This window comes from Talpa occidentalis, unplaced genomic scaffold (assembly GCF_014898055.3).
Source record: "Talpa occidentalis isolate TD23 unplaced genomic scaffold, MPIMG_talOcc4v2.1 talOcc4.5, whole genome shotgun sequence".
In the NCBI taxonomy this organism is placed as follows: Eukaryota; Metazoa; Chordata; class Mammalia; order Eulipotyphla; family Talpidae; genus Talpa; species Talpa occidentalis.
Window position 1 is genome coordinate 100,975,284 of NW_023604861.1, and position 21,307 is coordinate 100,996,590.

General features: G+C 37.8%; 1 protein-coding gene across 1 annotated transcript in view; it reads right to left on the reverse strand.

Annotated features, from left to right (window-relative positions):
* AFF3 (ALF transcription elongation factor 3) overlaps window positions 1-21,307 on the reverse strand; it is a 479,720-nt gene that overhangs the window by 389,892 nt on the left and 68,521 nt on the right. Inside the window, exon 2 of the mRNA XM_054701906.1 lies at window positions 963-1,037. Coding sequence (XP_054557881.1) covers window positions 963-1,037 — 75 coding nt within the window. The remainder of the gene's footprint in view (window positions 1-962; window positions 1,038-21,307) is intronic.

The window sequence follows — 21,307 nt, forward strand, 5'->3', positions numbered from 1 at the left end:
ACAATGAGTTTTGTTTTTTTATTTTTCAGCTGACCTGCTATCTTGAGTAAAAGAGATTATTTGTGTCATGTTGCTGTAGAAGGCACAAATAAAATAATCATAAAATAAATATTGCTTATCTCCCTAGTTATACTCTTGTGGCCAGAATATATTTTGAATTTCACTAAGAGGGGAAGCTAAACACGCTTCCGGCAAGGCTGTGAGTGCACCTAAGGCATTTCATTTAAATTTAAGATTAGGAAATGTTAAAATACCCAGAACATGTAGGCTATTAGCATTTTAATTCATTCTTAGTACATTACCTGCAGTTATTAGATTTGGGAGTCTAACCAGTGACCTTCATAGACAGAAAGTCTGAAGCCACAGTTTTACCACCTGAGAGGCTCACTGTTCCAACATCACAACCATTAAGAATTCTCTGGAGTGGCTGTGGTTACAGTAACCAGCATCATGGAGGCATGAGAAGCAAATGGCACTTATTCCCAGAACCAGGCTTCAAGTTCAAAGGAGAGGACATGATAGTTCACCCCTGCTTATGGACATTTGCAGTATGCTATCCTAGCTTTCATGAACATTCCATGGGCTTCAAATAGAGATTTCTCTGAGGATACAAGGCTCATGCTGTGGACAGGCATGGAGTAGGCTTTAACCAAGTAAAGAATTCCAGTTTTACTATGAACTTTCTAACTTCTGGAACAATACCAGTATCTCAATCATAAGAATAAGCATGTGTTGCATGCGCTGTACTTTTACCCTCTCTAGCACATTCTGCCATCTGTTAGCACCAAACACAGAAATACATGCAAAGAGACTTCCACAGACATGCTGCCCCAGCCAGGTCAATCAACCCAACACACAGTGGTATGATCAACAAAAGAGGCCTTATGTAACATGGAGCAGGTAGGTGGTCATTTAGGATGATTTCTGGGCTTCTGAGAAGGTCCCCATGCCCAAAATAATACCTCCTGCATCTGCTGGCTGACGACTGAAATTCCACAACTAGGGAGTCATTCCTCTGGTTTAAGATGTCTTCACCCCTGTAAGAAATGTAGACACCACAGAAGGGAAAACACTTTAAACCTCATCAATTCTTGGTATCTTAGCATGCATGAGTTTGTCAGCATTTTCCCCGAAGATCCAGGGGCAAAGGTACAGGGATATCAAGTTCGAAAAGGGGTCCTAATAGGAGGCATGATGCAAAAGGGAGAAACAATGTGGAGTGCAGCTATGAAATTTTCAAACTATTTTGTAATGCAGTTTAGATGTTTAAGACAAAGGCATTAGTATAAAAGCCAAGATCAACTAAGCAGATCTCAGTCTCACTACACTTCCAGGGGAAGGGAGTAAGTAAGAGTCACTTCCTAATTTGAGAACATTGAAGACAGAGGAATTGATACTCCTCTTTAACCAAACCTGCCTCATTCCCAACTCCTTTAAGCTTAAGATAACCAAAAGCATTCCTAGATGCAGACCACTGTCAGTTAAAGTTCTCTAATGAGGTTTTGTCTCCATTCCCAGCCTATGGCTTCTAACACTAAGAAGGATTGAGCATCCTCAGAACCCTCCACATAATCTACTAACAGACATGCACAGCTATCTTTATGGTACTGCCAAAATGCTTGCACCTTGCAATATGTGCACACGATCAGAAAAAACCAGATGACCAAAATGATAATCATCCTCCTCCAGAAGACAGCAAAGGAATCCAGAAAGAAAGGCAATACATCTTGGATTCCTTCCCTTTGGTTTCTCTTTTCCTCCTTAGTTGGGCAGGTTTGTAGAGTCCACTGAGTATTCAGTTCTTCCTAATAGTAACTCACCCACCTCTTATCCTTGTCCTGTCCAGAACCCAGCATATCATGTCAGGCCTAGGAGGGGAAAATGGCATCTGCTTAAAGCAAATGTCACTGTAAGAGAAAGTCTAAACTTGCCATTTCCATCTCTCCCTAAGCATCTGAACTATTATCTCATCTACAAACAGAAATTTTTTCATTCAAAAAGACAGTCTCTACTCCACAGTGAGTTCACCATTCCGCTAGCTATAAGTGAAATGTGTGCAGGTACCCACAATTCTAAGAGTGCCTTTCTCTTGATCTCTTACCATTAAGACTTGACTCTTTTTTCCTCCTCTGCCATTCAAACAATATGAGGACCAACCATATCATTTGCTTTAGAAGCAAAGGATCCTTACCCTGGCATCCTGCAAGTCAGGTCAGCTTCCCAAAGTCTGGCTAACTAAAATTGTAGTGAATTCAGATTCCTGGTCTCCTAAAATGAATTAAATTCAGTAAGAGCCTCCTGTCACAAGCTATATTTCTTTGTTACTAGCAGATGGTAAAATCTCTATCATCTGTGAAGTTTTTCCTTATTTCGTGAAAATTACAAGAATCACACTCCTTAAATGTATGTCACCAAATGTATTTATTTAGTTTGCAGAAAGTAGACAGCCAACTGCTACAATATATTATTTATTGTATATGCATAACATTCCCAGAAAATGAAATTTCTTAATCAACTCCTTTTTAAAAAAACATTTTGAAGAAAAAACCCAGCAAGTGAAAAACAGAAAGAAAACATTTCTGATCAATTCCTATTTACTTGTTTTTGATCTATAAATTGAGGTATCTTGTAGAACTCAGACCAATTCAATTGTGCTGGGTATGCATGAATAGATGTCTAAACATGAAATTATCATTCCCACAATTAATTTCATCCTTGATGATAGGGTAACAGCAGGAAACTAAATAATAGTAAACCTTTGAACCTCATGGCTTCTTCCTTCTACTAAGCTCAAAAGATTTCACATATATGTCCCTTAATTATCTTTACAATTTTTCAAAAAGACAAGTCTGGTGGATATTATCTCTAGGTTAACTTTTTAAAGATCCAAGGAACTTAGTTTTTGAGTTTGATCATTAAAACATCATAAAGGGCCTCCCTGGTGGTGCAAGGAGTTAAGACACAAAACTATGAAGCTATCCCCAGCCACTGCAGCATGAGTACAATATTCAGCCAGGGAGGTGACTGACAAGGTGCAACAGACCTCTCCTGACTCACCCACTTCTCCCCTTAGCAGTGTACTTCAGTAGTTGTGCCTGTTCTGCTCCCCACTCTGTCTCTGGTGAATCCTCTCACCACCACCTCCCCCCACCAACCCCCCCCCCACACACCTCTGGCCTATACCACAGTTCTTGTATGCATAAATAAATCTTTTTAAAAAATATCATGAAGACATCACGCAGAAAAAAAACAGCCCTGTCCAAAGTACTTCTTTCGTCATGCTTACCCAGGCAAGAACTATTCACAAGCCAAGAGCAGACCACTTCTAAACTCTGATGTCTACACAGTCAGTGTTAATAAATATTGAACGTGAGCCCCACAGAAGCAAAAGGGACAAATGAAACAGAGAGAACTCCAAGAAGCCTGGGTTGTTATAGTTATTTTATGCTCCAAGACAACAAAAAGACAAAAATTGTGTAAAAGTCTTTGTCTACAACATAGACACAGAAAGGATATTTCCATGTAATATAGATAGAAGAGTAGAAAAGAGGACAGATGAGTAAAGAAATCACAGATTCCGGGCCTCCCCGGTGGTGCAGCGGTTGAGCGCTATGTTGCAAAACTGCCCGCAGCCTCTGCAGCGCTGGTTCGATCCCCGGCTGCTCCCCGGCCACCGGAGGAGGGTCCCACATGGCAAGCAGACCTCTCCTGCAGCCCACTGCTCCCCTCAGCAGTGTACTTCGGTCCTTCTGCCTACTCTGCTCCCCGCTCTGGCTCTGGTGAATTCTCTCACCCTCCCGCGCTTCTGACTGTACCCAGTGCTTGTATAAATAAATAAACAAAAAAAAACAAGAGTTCTCCTTAAAAAAAAAAAAAAATTACAGATTCTAAAGGCAGCCAGCTAGGGTTAATGGTATCACCATTTTCATCATAATCTACCCACTAATCAAGCTGCTCCAATCTCTGCTCAAGTTGCCCTCTTGGAGGGACAAGTACAGGAGCTATTGCAGCCCACTCCCCAAGCTGTGCATCAGGTTTGACCCACAGACCCAGCTGCCCAGGAGAGACTACTTCCCTCTCCTGCATTGATCCACATGTATTCCATTTAAATCTGAACACTGCAACAAATGCATTTCCAGTAGAAGAGATTTCCAGCCAAGGGTATATATACTTAATTGCACCCCTTGACTAGAATCATCAAAGCATTTTATTCCCTTAAAAAAATCTGAAAAACCATTATCCTACCCACTGAAGTGTCTCCATAGCTGGAGTCTAGAAAATAAATGAATTCAAGGGAAAGAAAGTGAACAATCTCTGACCTATTGAAGAAAGTTTCCTATCATATTCTCCATGTTTCAAAAATATTGTCCTCCTACAATTCACTTTAGTCCAAAGGAATTTCCTGAATCCCTCCTGAAAGTTATCATGTTAAGTGCTGGGGAAACAAATAGAGCTGAGAGTGCTCTCTCCTGCTGCTGACAAGCTAACAGTCTAGGAAACAAGGGGAAAAGGAGGAAGGGGCCCACACCAAGCAAAGAACATTGACATCATGTGGGCAAGAAGAAGGGTCATGGGGAACCTGACTGCTTCCTGCAAGAGATCAGTTTTGAACTGGGTATTGAGAAAAGGAGAGGCGGCGAGGCAGGGGAAGTAGAAGAGCTTACAGTGCAAGATACATAAACTACTATTACATGGCCTCTGAGAGTATTTGGAGGTGACCCTTCCCTTCCTCATATCATCCTACTTCATATCAAACTTTAAATGTTTAACGTTTCATACCTTTTTTCTACTGCTAACCTGTCATTGCTACCTCACCCTAAATAAGTCTAACTGATCCCTTCCTGAAAGCAGGTCTGATACGGAGGGAATAAATGGAGGATCCAGGGAGAACAAAGAGGCACCCATCCTTTCTTTAGAGTTCACGTCAGGATTAGCCTAGACTAACTTGATCTCAAAGGAGATTTTTTTCAGTCACGACACAATTATAGTCCTAGGACGACATGCTAATCTATGCCTAGGGTATGGACTGGCAGCCACAAAGGCAAATAGGAAGAAGAAGAGCTCTAAGAGGAGAAGAGTATTTTACAGAAACTCCCCTGTTCTCTACACGTACAATATCAGCTACTGTATATAATTAAAGAAACAAACACTCCAAAATTATAACAATTGCTTTAAATTTAATGAGTCAAAGTAATAACATCTCATTATTTATAAAGTAAATGATAAAAGAGCAGTAATTCTTTCTTGGAGAAAAACAAGGCTGTTGAAGTCTATTTTCAAATGTTCTCCTTAGTTTATAGACAGAGACGGGTGAAAGTTTATAGACAAAGTGGCCTGAAAGGCAGAAAGGTATTCATGGAATAAGTAGGTGACAGAAGCAACTGAAGCTGAGAGAAGATGGGGCTGGGTCAGTTTGTTAAAGAGGCAGGGATCTGCCCAACTGGAGACACAAATTGTTGTAACTGTGGTGGTAGTGATGGTGGTGGTGAGGGTAGAGGGGGAGGTAATAGTGATGAAAGACCTGTTGAGGAATGAGAACTGGTCAGCAGTGCCTATAACTAACCCTTAAATCCATTACTATGCTCCTGCTTATTTATACTGGGCTTTTCTATTGAGTCAAGTAATTTGAGTTCCCATACTTGTTCACTCTATTTTCCCCCCACCCTCTCCCCAACAGCATTCACCACTGGCTCATCATCAGCATTCCAAGTGTGACCCTGAGGGATTACTCCTACCATGGGCAGCTCAAATGGTCAGTCCAACCTTTCGCTTGTTTGGCTGACTACCAAGATTGCACCAATCTTAATCTTGACACTCTCTTTTGAGAGTATTTATGATCTCTGCTATAGGATTGCCAGTCTGTTCTACAGCAGGCATAGAATTGAGGTTGGTATGTGCTATAATCATTTCACCCGTAGATAAATTTAGTCCACAAAAATTCCAAAGGAAAATAGCCTTTTTAGAGGACCAATGCCTCTTCCAAGCCCCATCAGGTTCATATTAAATTTTGCTAATAACAACAACTATGCTTTATTACTACATGGCGGCCATTACACAAAGCACTTTATATGCATTATTTCACTGAATAGTCTTTGAAATCCCAAGAGACATTATCCCCATTTGCCAGTGAAGTAATAAGAGGCTCTGAGGTTAACTAACTTGTCCAAGTCACAGCCAGCGAGCAGCAATGCTGGGGTCTGAAGCCAGGCAGTCTGGCACCAGAGACAGAATTCTCACACTCTGTTCCCCTGGCTCCCTGGGGAGCTTGTTCACTGACAGGCTTTGACAAATGGTTCTTCCATCCTTTGTTAGTAAGTGCCAGGCAGAGGGTGTTAATTTTCAGATCATGACAATTTCAGTTCATACTTCTAAGATCTGCTAAACCTCTTCAGTTGATATATAGTAAAAATTCTTCTAAAAACTATAAAATATAACTGGGATAAACAATTTGAATGAGTCAGCACTAGCAATTAACTAATACTCCAGCCCCTGAATTCTATACTGTGAATTCCTTAAGAATTATGAAATATCAGAGTAAGCACACTTTATGATAGAACAAGCAGACAAGTTGCTTCTGCAACATGGTACTGGGCATTTATCAGTTCTTTACTGATCATTTACTGATTCCCAACTCCATTTCTTACTCAGTGAAAATGATGACTGTTTCAAATCTCTCTCGTAAATATACTCCAGTGAGTTTTTAGAGAGATGACAGATAAATGACAGCTTTGCATTTCCAAGGGTTAAATGCTTCTCCTGAGGGATCCTAAGTCTTGGTGTCATGAGAACAAGTGTCAAGTTCTAATGGAATTGTTCCATGATAAATACACCACCTGGCTGTGTGACAAGCAGCTTTCAAAGAGCCTTTCCACATAGTATAAACAGCAGAAGTTAATTTGAGTTTCTTAACAGGACCTTTTTCCTTCACAATATAAAAGTGCCTTGGGATGAAGCAATTACTCTGATTTACCATCTTCTCCTTGGTAGAATATAAAGATGCAGCAGAGCCTCACAAAAGCAGTAACTTAACCAAATGAGACCCACCTGCAAAGTTCCTACTATGCTATTTCAAAGAGCTCACTCCCAGGTGGGGGCACAGAGGTGGCATCAATCACAGGTCCCATCATGAGAAGGATGCTTACTCCCAGGGCTTTGTATGTGAGAGCCAATAAACTGCTTTTCCTCCACCGAATGCTCAGTAGAATTTCATTTTCACTTTATAGCATCAGTTTCTAAACTTCAACTCAGGAATCTTAAAACCACATACAGGAAGGGTCCTGTTTCATAGTGTGTCTATATTTCAACCATGATGCCCTTCCAAACAACCCCTGTGTGACCCCTTTGGCTTATGGGCATGGTGCCTCAAGTCCAAGGGCAAAAGGGGGGTCAAGTCCTCTCATCTAATGCCTTGACATTTCAGTTGGGTCAGGCTCCTGGAAACAGAAAGCCTGAGACTCTGACGTCAGCCATTAATGAAAGCTTATGTTCTTCCTGAATCCAACTTCTTACCTTCTTTTCCTCCCTGAACCACTACTGAGATATGCACTGTTTGAAATGGGATTTCTGAAAAGGAGTAAGAATCAACCTTGGGCCTCCCCGGTGGCGCAGCGGTTGAGCGCTGGGTTGCGAAGCTGCCCCCAGCCTCTGCAGCGCCAGTTTGATCCCCGGCTGCTCCCCGGCCCCGGAGGAGGGTCCCACATGGTGCGTAGACCTCTCCTGCCGCCCGCTGCTCCCCTCAGCAGTGTACTTTGGTCCTTCTGCCTGCTCTGCTCCCCGCTCTGGTGAATTCTCTCACCCTCCTGCGCTTCTGACTGTACCCAGTGCTTGTATAAATAAATAAAAATAAATCTTTTTTTAAAAAAAGTACTAGGCAATATTAAAAAAAAAGAGTCAACCTGGGTTACTGCTACCTATTGAACTGAAGTAATTTACCCATGAGTTACATACAGAACTAGCCAGAGGCTAGAATGAAAACAAATAGCTAACTTTGCAGAAAGGAGAATTAAAAGCACATGTATGTCCTCAAGTAGCTTCTGACACAGATGAAAATTACTATAATAGACTTCTTAATTTATCTGAGAGGGAAAGAGGTTGTGTTTTAAAAATCAGAATAACATGTTTTGGATAGCTTAATAACTTGGCTAGAAGTCTTGGTGAGTAAAGATGGCAGGAAAGAGGGAAAACAAGATGATGAAAATCCTTACTATCTGACTCCTCAGAGAGGACAGTGCCCCAGTGATCACAGGAAAGATGGACTGGGTATGAGACCAGGAGCTGAGCTCCTCAGTCACAGGAAAACAGAAGCCCGTGGGCAGACGTTATCAACTTCCCCTCTTCCAACCTTTCTCACCTTTCCTGTACCTCAGGCCTTGACACCCTTTCCTCCTCCCAGACTAACTCTGCCATCTGGGCTCTGAAGTCTATTTTCCCTATCCCATCCTCCACCTTCACACTTAGTCTCCACTGGCTTTTACTCTGCTATTCTGGCTCACACTCTTTATCAACCAAGCTTTCTGCAGAATCATCTCCACCGTCTCTTCTAATTCCTAGGTTTCCTAAACCCATGTGAGTAGTTCTACTGTTCACAGCAAGGTCACGACCACCTCACTAGGCAAACAGTAGATTCTTCTCACCCTCAAGCTCCCACATGGTTAAGATTGCTTTTTGAGCAGCTTTATTTCCTAGGTTCTGTGGTTATTTACATTCATTGTTCACCTCCTGCCTCTTGGGCTATTCGTGAGTTTGCTTTGCACATTTTTCTTCCTTGGACATTACTTTAAAAACTGTTGTCACTCAGGGTTCTGTTCAGGACCTCATGTCCAGGTACATGAGGAAGGGTCTCGTCTTACATGACAACATTCTTGGGTGATGTTCTTTATTCTTTGCCTTTGGGTGCCATTTTTTATATTGATGACATGTGCAATCCAAGACTCACCCAACTATCTCTTGCAAGTTCAAGGCCCAGATATCCATCTATTTCCTTGGCTTCCAACAGCTCAGTAAGTCTACATGTAGCTCATCACCACCCTCTGACTCTAGCCTCTGCCTCCACTTCTGTTGCCTGTATGTCAGGATGGCAACACAACCCGGCTAGTTGCTCAGGTCAGAATCATGGGTATTATTTTTATTCTGCCATTTCCCATACCACTTCCCTTACTACCCAGTCAATCCCCCAGTTCTTTTGACATCATTCAAATTTGTCTAACTCTCTCCTCCACTGCCAGCTCCTCAACAGACCATCATCTCTTCACTCCCAGACCCCTCAAGTGCCTCTCAAAAAGTTTCTCACTAATCTTCCTATGCCAGTGCAATTGCTCCTCCATAGTAAAGCCAGGGTGGGCTTGATCATGTCACTGCTCTGGCTCCACCTTGCCCTTGGACAAATTCTAAAGGTAGCAAGCACGGGCCTGCAGTAACAGCACCTGCTCACCCCACCAATGTCAACCTTAAAGCCCCTCAAACTCTATATTGTGTCTTTTCTCTGAGTCCAGGCTTATGCTCTTCTCTGTGCCTTGGACACCTCCACTCTCCACTTGTCTACTTCCTCCTGACCTGCAACTGTCAGCTTATTAATGCTTCTCTCAGAAATATTCCATGCTATCCTAAGGAGAGCCAAGGGCTTCATATCTACACAGAAACCTACTCTCTCCCACAAGTATATTTATTATACTAATTTTGTGAATACCCAAATATTCCATTAAATGGTTAAATCTACAAGAAAAATCCAATGTCTACATTCTGTGAAAGTGTATTCCCAATACCTAGAATGCTACCTAGCACAGAGTAGGCACTGAAAAAAAAAAAAAAAAACTAACAAAAAACCCCCCACACACTAAAAATGCATGCTAAACAACTGTTTAATTTTTTCTTTTTCAAAACTGAGACTATACACCTATCACAGTTGGAATAGAATAAAAATCCACTCAGATCCTAGGTCCTAAAAAGTTATTTATGGCTACAGAATAATGAGAGTCATTATAACAGTAATATCAAGCAACTGTGATGCTAAAAAGTTTATAAACAAAGTTTTATTATCTCTAAACAAACCTACTATGAATTCCTCATTTACATAAAACACAAAAATACAACAAATGAACATGCAAATATGAAATAAAATCCATGTGGAATAAACATTCTAATGTTCATTTAACAGGAAGGGGCCTTTCACTAATGAAAAGTTAGGAATTTGAATATGTAAATAATTTATCTAAACAATAATTATTAGAATCAGATTATAATTCCAAATTCTACAAAGCTTTGGCTATTTAAAGATTCAAAATATAGTCTTACTCAAAAATATTCAACTAGCAATATATGCAAAATGCCAGCTAGCCATGAAAACATGTCCATGACCCCCACTTTGATTCTTAAGACATCTCTTCCATGGTAAAAGCTCTGTAGTCAATTAAGCTTGATTTAGAGGATGACATTAAGAATTACGAATTATTTGAACTCAACAATTCTATAATTCATCTGCGCTAGTGACACTAAAGATGATTAACTCTAAATATCCATATAACACAATGTCAGAAAACCAAGGGCTCTTCCTATAGCTGATGTATCATTCACAAGTTCTCAACTTCAATTAAACATGTAATATATTATAAAAATATTTTATTTGATCCCTAGAACATTACCAATATTATATAATGAGGCTTCCAACACATGATGATAAATGCCACAGTTCTTTAAGAAATATTTCAAAGAGGACACTCACTGAGTCTACTCTGACATGTTTGCTTAATGACTAATCACCCCTTCCTCCTCTTCTCTTTTCCTTTTCCCCCACTCCTTACTTTCTCTGCCATTTTTTGTTTCCTACATTCATCTATACACAACAGACTAAGTCCAAAGTCTCATGTATAATCACACTATATATTAAGATAAATGGATTAATGTAAAGAAAGCCTACAAAGAAGTCTCTTCTTCCTCAGAATGCTATGCACAGAACAAAAGACAGATAATCTAGAGCTCATGGGGTTGGCAGTTGAGGCACACACAGAGGAGAGATGGGAAGAGACACCTCACTTCTCTTCTCACTCCTCAATTCTGCCAATTAAAAATGCAATTAGCCTTCTGTTGAGTTAGCAGGAGGATTCCATTCTGTGAGCTTCCATCTTGCTTTCCCAGCTTTCTGGGTTCTGAGGGGTCTCTCTCCATTGAACTTCAGAGCCCACACCTGCTCAGAATTAGCTGAGAACAATGCCTGACTCACTGAAGGACCTCAATTATCATTCATGGACTGAACAGATCAATATGGATGGATATATGAATCACCAAATTTCCTTTTTCATTCAACCTTTCATTTTACTGGCTACCCAGAAAGGATAAGCAATAAATAACATGAGTAGATTTGTCTAGCATTTCTAGTATAGAAACCATATGCTGTAATACACGGAGATCTTTCAGGTACATTTTGAAAAGCAGCAGCTTCCCAAGCAGCTGATAAAGTTATACGAAACATTTTCATAGTTGCTGGCACTTAAAATCTGTGTGGGATAAACTTCTAATGCTCATTTTACAGAAAGAGGCCTTTCACTGATGAAAAAATAAGAATCTGAACATGTTAATAGTTTCTCTAATTAGTAATTATTAGAATAGAATTATAATTCAAAGCTTTGGATATTTTATGTATGGAAATTTTTATTATTAAAAAATATTCAACTGGCAATCTATGAAAAATGCCAGTTAGATATGAAAAAATGTCCATGGCCCCAACCTTGATTCTTGAAGAAATCTCTCCCAGAAGTGTTATGTTGTCCTTTTGCAATTAAAAATATAATTACATTAATTGAAGACACTATAAAATTCAATACAAAACATACTAGAAAATGACTGAACATGAAACTCCCTTGAAAAAGAAAAAAAATGATTCTGAATCAACTGAGAATTACAGGAGAAAACAGACAGCAAAGGTTCTCATTGAACAAAAAGAATGAAGAAATCCAGGTAAAGCTCAGTCACATACACTCCCTGCCCTCATCTCAACAAGGTTATAAAACCAGTCCATTCATTGATCCATGATTGTATAAAGTAAATGAAGTCACGAACTCAGAAGTCTTTGAAAATGTTAAAGTGCTCTGTCAAGGTGAAGTATTAATACCAGGACGGAGGAGACCAAAATATCCAGAGTGCAGAAAGAAGTACCACTCCTTATCAATCTTAGGTGGGTGTCCTGAAAAGGTCATCATTAAATATTGACTTTGACCTAGGGATTTCCTATTTAGAAACATGGTGTTCCCACTGAGGATTTCACTGCAACATCATTTGAATTTCAGAACAAATCTAAACCAATTAAGTATCATTCTTAGGAAACTATATTCTACCCTACACACAAGCGTGCGTGCACGCGCGCACACACACACACACACACACACACACACATACTCAGGAGACTATGTAAACCCTTGATTGGAAATACTCTAACAAGTTAAAGTATTTCATAAAATGGAACAGCAGTACTGAGGATGGAGTGAATCTAAATGTATTGACAGAAAAATATTCAAGACATATATAAATATATATTAGGTCAAAAGAGGAACTTGTAGAAGAGCATGAATGAGATGATTATTTTTATACAAAATAACACATGTTTATTGATACATGAAAACTTAAAATAACTCTGAAGTAAACAGTGGCGTGGCAGGAGGTGGGAAGGAATTCATTTTCTGTCTTGCTTGGATGTTTTATAAGCACATATTACTTTTTTAATACAAAGTATTATAATCTTAAAATACTGGTATCATAAATTTTAATTTGTTCTTCCTTTCTGATTTATAAACATGCAGAAGTTTAAATTAAGGCAAAGATTAGTAAATATAGCACAGGATTATGTGCTAATCAATACCAGGATCCTGGCTCTTCCTTCTAGGACAGGCCTATTTTCTTAACTCCTTCTCTCCTACTCTTGTCTCTCCCTCCCAAAGGATAAACGATACCAATTTCTCCATAAATCTAATCTATAAACTTTAATCCATTCAAACTCCACATTGATCAGTGGAGTCTCTCACTAGTTCCCATACTAAGTGATGGGGGGGGAAAAATCACCTTTTTTAAAGATTTATTTTTATTTATTTTATGCATACAAGAGCTGGAGTGTAGGCCAGGGGTGTGGGGGATGGGTGACAGGATTCATCAGAGACAGAGTGGGGAGCAGAACAAGCAGATCGACTAAAATACACTGCTGAGGGGAGCAGCGGGGGAGACAGGCGAGGTTGGCTGCAACATGTGGGTCAGCTCCCTGGCTAGGGATCAAACTCATGCTGCAGTGGCAGCTGAGAACTTCATAGTGCTGAGACTTAACTCCTTGTGCACCAGGGAGGGCCTCACTGTGTTTATTCTGACAGAAACTAATTGTGCCTACTACCGTATGATTTAGGTCTCAGATAAATAATCATCTGAATGAATCCCAAGAATATTAATAAAATATGAGATCATCTGATACAGGTTTGAGAAACTCTTTATGAACTCAACTTGTGTTGGACCTTTGATTTACAGTGGGTAATAGTTTACTTCAGAAAGGTTTTACTGAACTGCCGAGGCTCTCCAGAAACTCTGAACTCTACACTCCTGCTACAGATTTGTTAACTGTCTATTCTCCCCCTTCAAATCTCTCCTTCATAGTTTCATCAGTACTCTTTTCAGTTTTTGTGTGAAACTGTCTCCTCACCTCTCATTTGGTGAACTTTGCTGTTTGAGAAATGCTATCACTACATTCTCTCTGCAAGTTAGTAAATATCAAAATTGGAATTTTAGATAAAAATTGTTTGAGATTATAACGTGTATTTACTTCGATGCAAATATTTATTCTTTAAGAAGTTGCCTCTGGCCACTATTTATAATTCTTACAGAGCAAAGAAATTATCATTAATAAATCCAGCGCCATCTCTTAATATTAATACCAGGCACATTACACTTTCTTAAACATTAAAGACTGTAACTAATATCTCCTTATACTATTAAAATATTGGCAATTCTGCAAACTTAGTGTGTCATTTCCTATCCAAGGCAGTTATTCTATTAGGTACATTAAATTCTCAAAAAAAAAAAAAAGTAATATGTGAAATCTGCACATCCTCACTAATTATTAAAGAAATGCAAACCAAATCAAAGTGAAAACATTTTCACCTACCCAATTGGAAGCAATTTTTAAAAATAAGTTTGAAAGAAAATATTCAATCCTGGTAAGTGTTAGACGGCAGAGATGTCTCCCACATGGCTGGAGGGAGAATAAGACAGAATAAAGTTCCTGAAAACAATTTTGTACTTTTAATACATATTCAGAAACTTTAAAAAGGAATCTTTACTTTGTCATCAACTCCCAGAAATCTGTCCAACGGAAAATGACAGTGCAAAAATTTATGTAGATGAATTTTCATCAGACAAATACAACTTAACGTGTAATAATCAGAAAAAAGTTAAATCATTTATGTTATGACTATTGAAACTACATATCTCAATAATATTTAATGACAGAAATCACTCATAATGTACTGTTAAATGGAAAAAAAACAGGACAAAAACTATATAAGCAATATGATCAAAATTTTTTTAAAATTACACAAAGGTATATTTGTGCATATTTTGTGTATGTATCTACTTGCATACACACACACCAAAAAAAACCTAAAAAAAAACTAAGATGTTAAAGTAGGTTATTTGTAAATTTAAAGAAATAAACTTTTCTTCCTTTATTTTTATTTGGTATATTTGATTATCTGTACTGAACATTTGTTATTCTTCACACACAGTAGTATAGCTACTGTCACAAAATTAGAAAATAAAGTGTTGCTGAGGGTATAGAGAAATAGGAACCCTAGGCACTATTAGTGGAAATATAAAATGATTACAGTTGCTATGGAAGACAGTATGGTGATTCCTCAAAAAATTAAAAATAGAATTACACTATTATCCAACAATTCTACTTCTGGGTCTATACGCAAAAGAATTAGTCTCAAAAGGGCATTTGTACACCCATGTTCATAGCAGCATTATTCACCAAGCCCAAGAGTGGAAACAACACAAATTATGAATGAGTGGATAAACAAACTGTGGTATGTCTGTGTATATACAGACACTGGAATGTTATCCAGCTTTAAAGGAAAGGAAATTCTGACAAATGCTACACGTGTAATTCTTATACTGAAGCCCTAACCACCAGTAAGTACTTCAGAGTATGACTATTTGAAGACAGACTTTTAAGAGGTGATTAAGTTAAAATGAGGTCATTAGGGTGGTCCCTAATCTGACTGCTGTCCTCAGAAGCAGAAGAAATTTAAACACACAAAAGACTGGTGATGACTGTACACAGAGAAAAGACCATGCAAATTGGCAGTAGCAATCTGCAAGTCAAAGAGATCTCAAAAGGAAACAAACTTGCCAACACCTTGATCTTGGAATTGAAAATAAATTTTTGAGGGTCTCCCTGGTGGCGCAGCGGTTGAGCGCTGGGTTGCGCTGGGTTGTGAAGCTGCCCGCGGCCTCTGAAGCGCTGGTTCGATCCCTGGCTGCTCCCCAGCCACCGGAGGAGGGTCCCACATGGCGAGCAGACCTCTCCTGCTGCCCACTGCTCCCCTCAGCAGTGTACTTGGGTCCTACTGCCTGCTCTGCTCCCTGCTCTGGCTCTGGTGAGTTCTCTCACCCTCCCATGCTTCTGACTGTACCCAGTGCTTGTATAAACAAACAAACAAACAAATAACTCTTAAAAAAAAAAAAAGAAAATAAATTTTTGATATTTAAACCGCCCAGTCTGTGGTATTTTGACATGCAAACCTACAAACTGTACATAAGCATGGATGGACTTTAAGGTCATTATGCTGAGTGACAAAAACCAGTTACAAGACAAATTCCTTATGATTCCACTTCTATGAGGTACCTAGTAAAATTTGTAGAGACAGAAAATCAAAGGGTTCTTGCTAAATGTTGGGGAAGGGGAAAACTGGGAATCTTTAATGGATATAATTTCCAATTTGTAAGATAAAAAGGTTCTGGAAATTGAGTAACAATGTGAACATATTTAACACTTAAAAATGGTTAGAAATACAAATTTTATGTGTATTTTACTATAATTTAAGACAAACAGATTTAATTGTAAATGACCATTATTTCACAATTCTAAGTTAGATAATACTTAGATAATACTTCATTATTATCTAATGAAATCTGAAATAGTTTATATTAATTTCCCTACTTAATTATCAATAGTAAAATAACAGTAATCTATAAGCTCAGATTACTGTTTGTAATAGTAAAGTAACAGTAATCTAGAAGCTCAGTTTGCTCCTCATACAGCCTTCTCCATCTCAGTACATGGCAACTCCATTCATAATTGGCAAAAACACAAAAACAAAAAACCCTTGGGATCACCCTCTTATAATAAGTTAGAATGATTTATGTGATATTAGAGTCAGAGACATTAGCAGCAACTCATTTTAGCTTAGTATAGGTACAGATGAACATATATATACACATATATATAAGGGTAAACAAACAATAGTAAGTAAACATAAACAATGTTGTTGAATTCAGGATAATGGCAGTATCTGGAGAGAAGATAAAGAATAATGTTTAGAAAGGTGCCCAAAATGAAATTTCTAAGATTCTGTCATTCTATTAAAGTTGATTAATGACCTATGTTCTGTCTGTGATCTAAATAGTCCAATGAATTAAACTTGACCCCTACACACACTATGCATGAAACCAATTTCAGTTAAGAAAATAACCAAAAAAACTTGAAATTGAATTTTCACATAATATAGGAATCAGGTTTATTTTTTGTTTCCATATGTTGATCCAAACGATTCAGCATTATTAGTTGAAAAGACCATTATTTTCCCATTGCCTTGCAGTGCCCTGTCAAGCAAGTCTTCCTGTGCACATGTGTGTGTGTGTGTGTGTGTGTGTGTGTGTGTAGTTCTGTTACCAGACTCTTTTCAATTCCATTTTTCTATTTGCCAATCCATGTGCGCTACATGTCTCAATTACTATAGCTGTAAAGTAAGTAGAGTAAGTCCTATAACTTTTTCTTTTTCAAGATCATCTTGGTATTCTTGACCCTTTGATTTTTCATAAATATTTTGGAATCATCTTGCCAATTTCCACACAATTCCACACACAATTACTGGGAATAGTTTGAGAACAAGCACATGTATCTTTGCATATGCCACATCCATAGTTCTTTCCAAATATGGAATAATAAAGATGGAGCTTCCCTTTACCCAGAACCCTGAGGTCAATGTCATAAAGAGCCCTCACTTCCACTAACAAACACATTTTGCACATGCAGCATGAGTAAGAAATAAACCTTCATTACTAAAGTGTGTGCATGTGTGTGTATACATACACACACACACACATATGCACATACACATATATGTATGGCATTGGGAATAAGATTAAATTGTGGATTTATTTTAAATACCTGAGCTATGACAAGCTTATTTCATACATATGTACACAAATGTGAGATACATGAGTTGGTAATTCTATATGAAACATCTGAGTTACTCACAACTCTGAAATTAACTCAAACCATTTACCAGATGGCAAATTCTGGAAATATAAATTTAAATATGCAAAAAAAGCACTATCTGACTTTTATGTGAAACACAGGGTATCTAATTATAACTTCATATTTTAATTTTGAGGAGAAGCAATACAGAACTTCTAGTATTAGTTTTGAATTACAGTCAATTCTGATTTGCAAAAGGTCTGTATTGTCAGCAAAATAGCATTTCCCATTTGCAATTTTTATTGGACAATAAAAGTCATATGGACTATGGATTCATGGTGATTAATAAAAAAAGATGCAAATCCTTATAATATAATGTGCCCCTAAACTTTTTAAGAACCTCTGCAACTCTGCAACAGTTTTTTGTATGTCGAATTAAGATTTACTATATAATAAAATTATGTAGTAATAATATACAACCTTTATCAAAAATCATGGTTCTTCAACATTTACCCTGGCTACACAGCAGCACATAAATCATACAAAGGAATTCTCATGATACATATTGTAGAGAGCACAGAATTAATTTAATTCTTGATAAGAGTGGAGCAGTAACTTGTTACTTTAGACTGGCAAATCAATATAAAATACTTGTTCTAAGAATGGGTATTACTCTAGTCATGTAAGTAGCTTGGAAAACAAATAGAAACATCAACAAAGGGATTGCTTTATTCGTTTTTAAAAGGCTTTCCTACATAATTCTATACTTATACACCAAAGAAAATAAGTTTCTTCAACTTGTCAATCAGAAAACGTATACAGAAACAATGATTGTATTGGAACACATGAAAGTGAATTGGAGAATACCGTAAGATGAAATGGAAATTTGAATGCCATTAGATAAAATATACACATGTAACAAGTAAATTAACATATACATAGACTTAAGTGCAAAAAATTAATATAGAAATGAAAACTAAACTAAAATCAGTTGGAAAAACTCCTATCTTCAATTTTCAAACACACCAATATCTTTTCAGTTCAAAATTACAAAAATAAATCTTTGGAACAACGTTTTCTAATACAATGAAAGTCCACAAAAAATGTAAATTTTTTTGCTGTTTTTTTTTTTAATCTGCAAAAACTTTGCTTTCTAGAGGGGTGACTACAGGCACACTTTGCATTATAGTATCAATAAATATTTCTCTTTAAAACAAAGAGTCTGATGACTGTCACATCTTAGGTAACAAAGAATCAAGAAGTACATATAAACTGATTTTTTATCTAGTTCTATAAAAAGAGTCCCAAAAAGGTATACACTGGACACCAAGGTAGACAACAATAACATACATTCATCTATCATTCAAGTTCCCTCATTCCATCAAGGTACTCGAGTTCACCATACCTGAAGTATTAAAAGTCACCCATATTAATTGCTTTATGTGAGTTTCAAGAGCTGTTGTCAAACACCAAGTCCTGGCCTTAAAAAGTGAAACCTGATTAAGGAAAGGAGTCAGATCCTTCTCCTTATCCCAATGTCCATTCCTTGGGGATCATGTCCCCGCTTTGAGCACCCTCAAAGTCAACAAAGGCCTCCCTGGTGGCGCAAGCTGTTGAGCGCAGCACTGTGAAGCAGTCCGCAGCCTCTGCAGTGCCAGTTTGATCCCCGCCGGCCAAGGGAACAACCCACATGGCACGGCAGACCTCTCCTGTCTGGCCCACTGCTCCCCTCAGCAGTGTATTTTCAGTCATTCTGCCTGTTCTGTTTCCTGCTCTGTCTCTGGTGAATCCTCTCACCCTCCTGCACATCTGGCCTGTACCCTGGTTCTTGTATAAATAAATAAATCTTTAAAAAAAAAGGCAATGTACTGCTCCACACCCCTACATCATGAACAACATGCCTATGTGCCCACAATGTCTCTCTTCATCATAACTATGGTCAACTTCCTTCAAATTTTTAGGGACCTGTGGAATCACATGCACCCAGAGTGGAACATGCTTTGAGGATGTTCAGGTCAATAGTCAGCTTTACTGAACACCTGTTCTGTAAAAACAAGGAAGTTTATAAAACATATCACTCAAATATCAGCACCCCACATTAAGCTATGGCAAAGTAAATAAGGAGCCTTGAAGTGTCAGTGAATCACACAGTCAATAAGAAAAAACAGATTTACCAATTATGAATAAAAATAATGATGCAGAGTATGATTCTTTAGTCAACTAAGGCTGACCATCACATTCCTGAAAATGAAGTAACCAAATCATTTTTTTCTTGTATTTGCCACCTAGATACTTGTGAGTACATATACCAGAAAGTATGACATGGTGAGAAGACTACTTATAGACAGTTCTAGGTTTTAGTTCCAGTTCTGTCTTTCCTTTACTTAAGTAGCTGTAAAGGAAGAATCTTCCTTTTTATTTTTATCTGTGTATCCTTAGTCGCTAACAGTGTCTGGTAGTCTATGGACCTCAACAAGAATGTATTCAATGAAAGAACATGAGAATATACATTGTTTGGGCAACTTTGGGCACCTAATGCCTTTGGGCATGAGATTGCAAATCTTTAAAAACAAAGACATAATAATGCAACATAATTGGGTGACTGTGAGAACTCAGTGAACTAACAGATATAAAAGTTATCTGTTAATCATAAAGGTAAGTTATACAAAAGTTACAGAGGTAAACTGTAAGGAGTATTCGTAGAATGAGCACAGTGACAGCAATGAGGGTACTTCAAGGAAGAATTGCCAATAAAAGTAAAATGGCCTTCAAAAACCATGATTTCTTCTCTATCCTGTCAACCGCTTGAGCTAGCTCTTGGTTTGTAAAGATGTTCAATCCACTCAGAGAGGTCATTGGTTCAAACCAAAATTGAAAGTGTCTCCTAGGCTATAAAAAAATAAAGTGCTAAAGAAAAATTTTCAAACTCTTTCCTGACAATGGTCTCCCCCCTCCTTATGAATTTCCCATTAACATGGATAGCTCCACCACTATCACAAAGCCCCAGGTTCTGAAGGACTTGCCATTTATCTCTCACATTCAATTCCTCCTACTTAACCCAAGGACAAATTGCCCTAGGACTCTGTTATCTGACCAACTTAAAAAAAAAAAAGCTAACCACATATTATCATTATAAAACCATGAAAAAAGAGGGTTTTTCAATAAACTAACTTTTGGGTTTTAGAACACAGGCAAAGTATTAGGGGCACAGACATTTTTTTTAATCCTACTTTATAGCAAATTAATAAATTCCAACAGATTAAAGAATAATTATTTTTAAATGAAGCCATAAGGCATGCTGGAAGGAGCTGGTATTCCTAATCATTAAAGCAATGAAAGGGGGGAAAAGTGGCATGTTTGACCATGTAAAAATCATACTTGTTCATATAATAAAATTTCTACAAAGTTAAAAGATTAAAGATAACTTTGGAGAGAGAAAGAGAGATCTTAGAAACAAATGAAATGGCTTAAAATCAGATAAAAGTGAGCTAGGACATGAACAGTAATCACAAAAAAATGAAAATAAAACAAAAATAAGCAAATATGTTAAAAATAACAAATCACCACTAATTTTAAAAGGAAAAAAATAAAAGGATAAAATAGGCAAAGAACTAGAAGGATAATCCTCAATACAAACAACCGTACAGAGCAGCAGGAGGTCTCATACGCTCCTGCTGGTAGTTAAGCAGGTCAAATCTTTCTAAAGGGAAATTTGGCAATATAACAAAAATTGTATAAAAGTTCACATCATACAATCAGGAATTCCATTTTTTAGAACTTTTATTAAATGAATTATCAGTAATATATTCAATATATAATGACTTCATACAAGAATATTCACCATAGCACATGTTCATG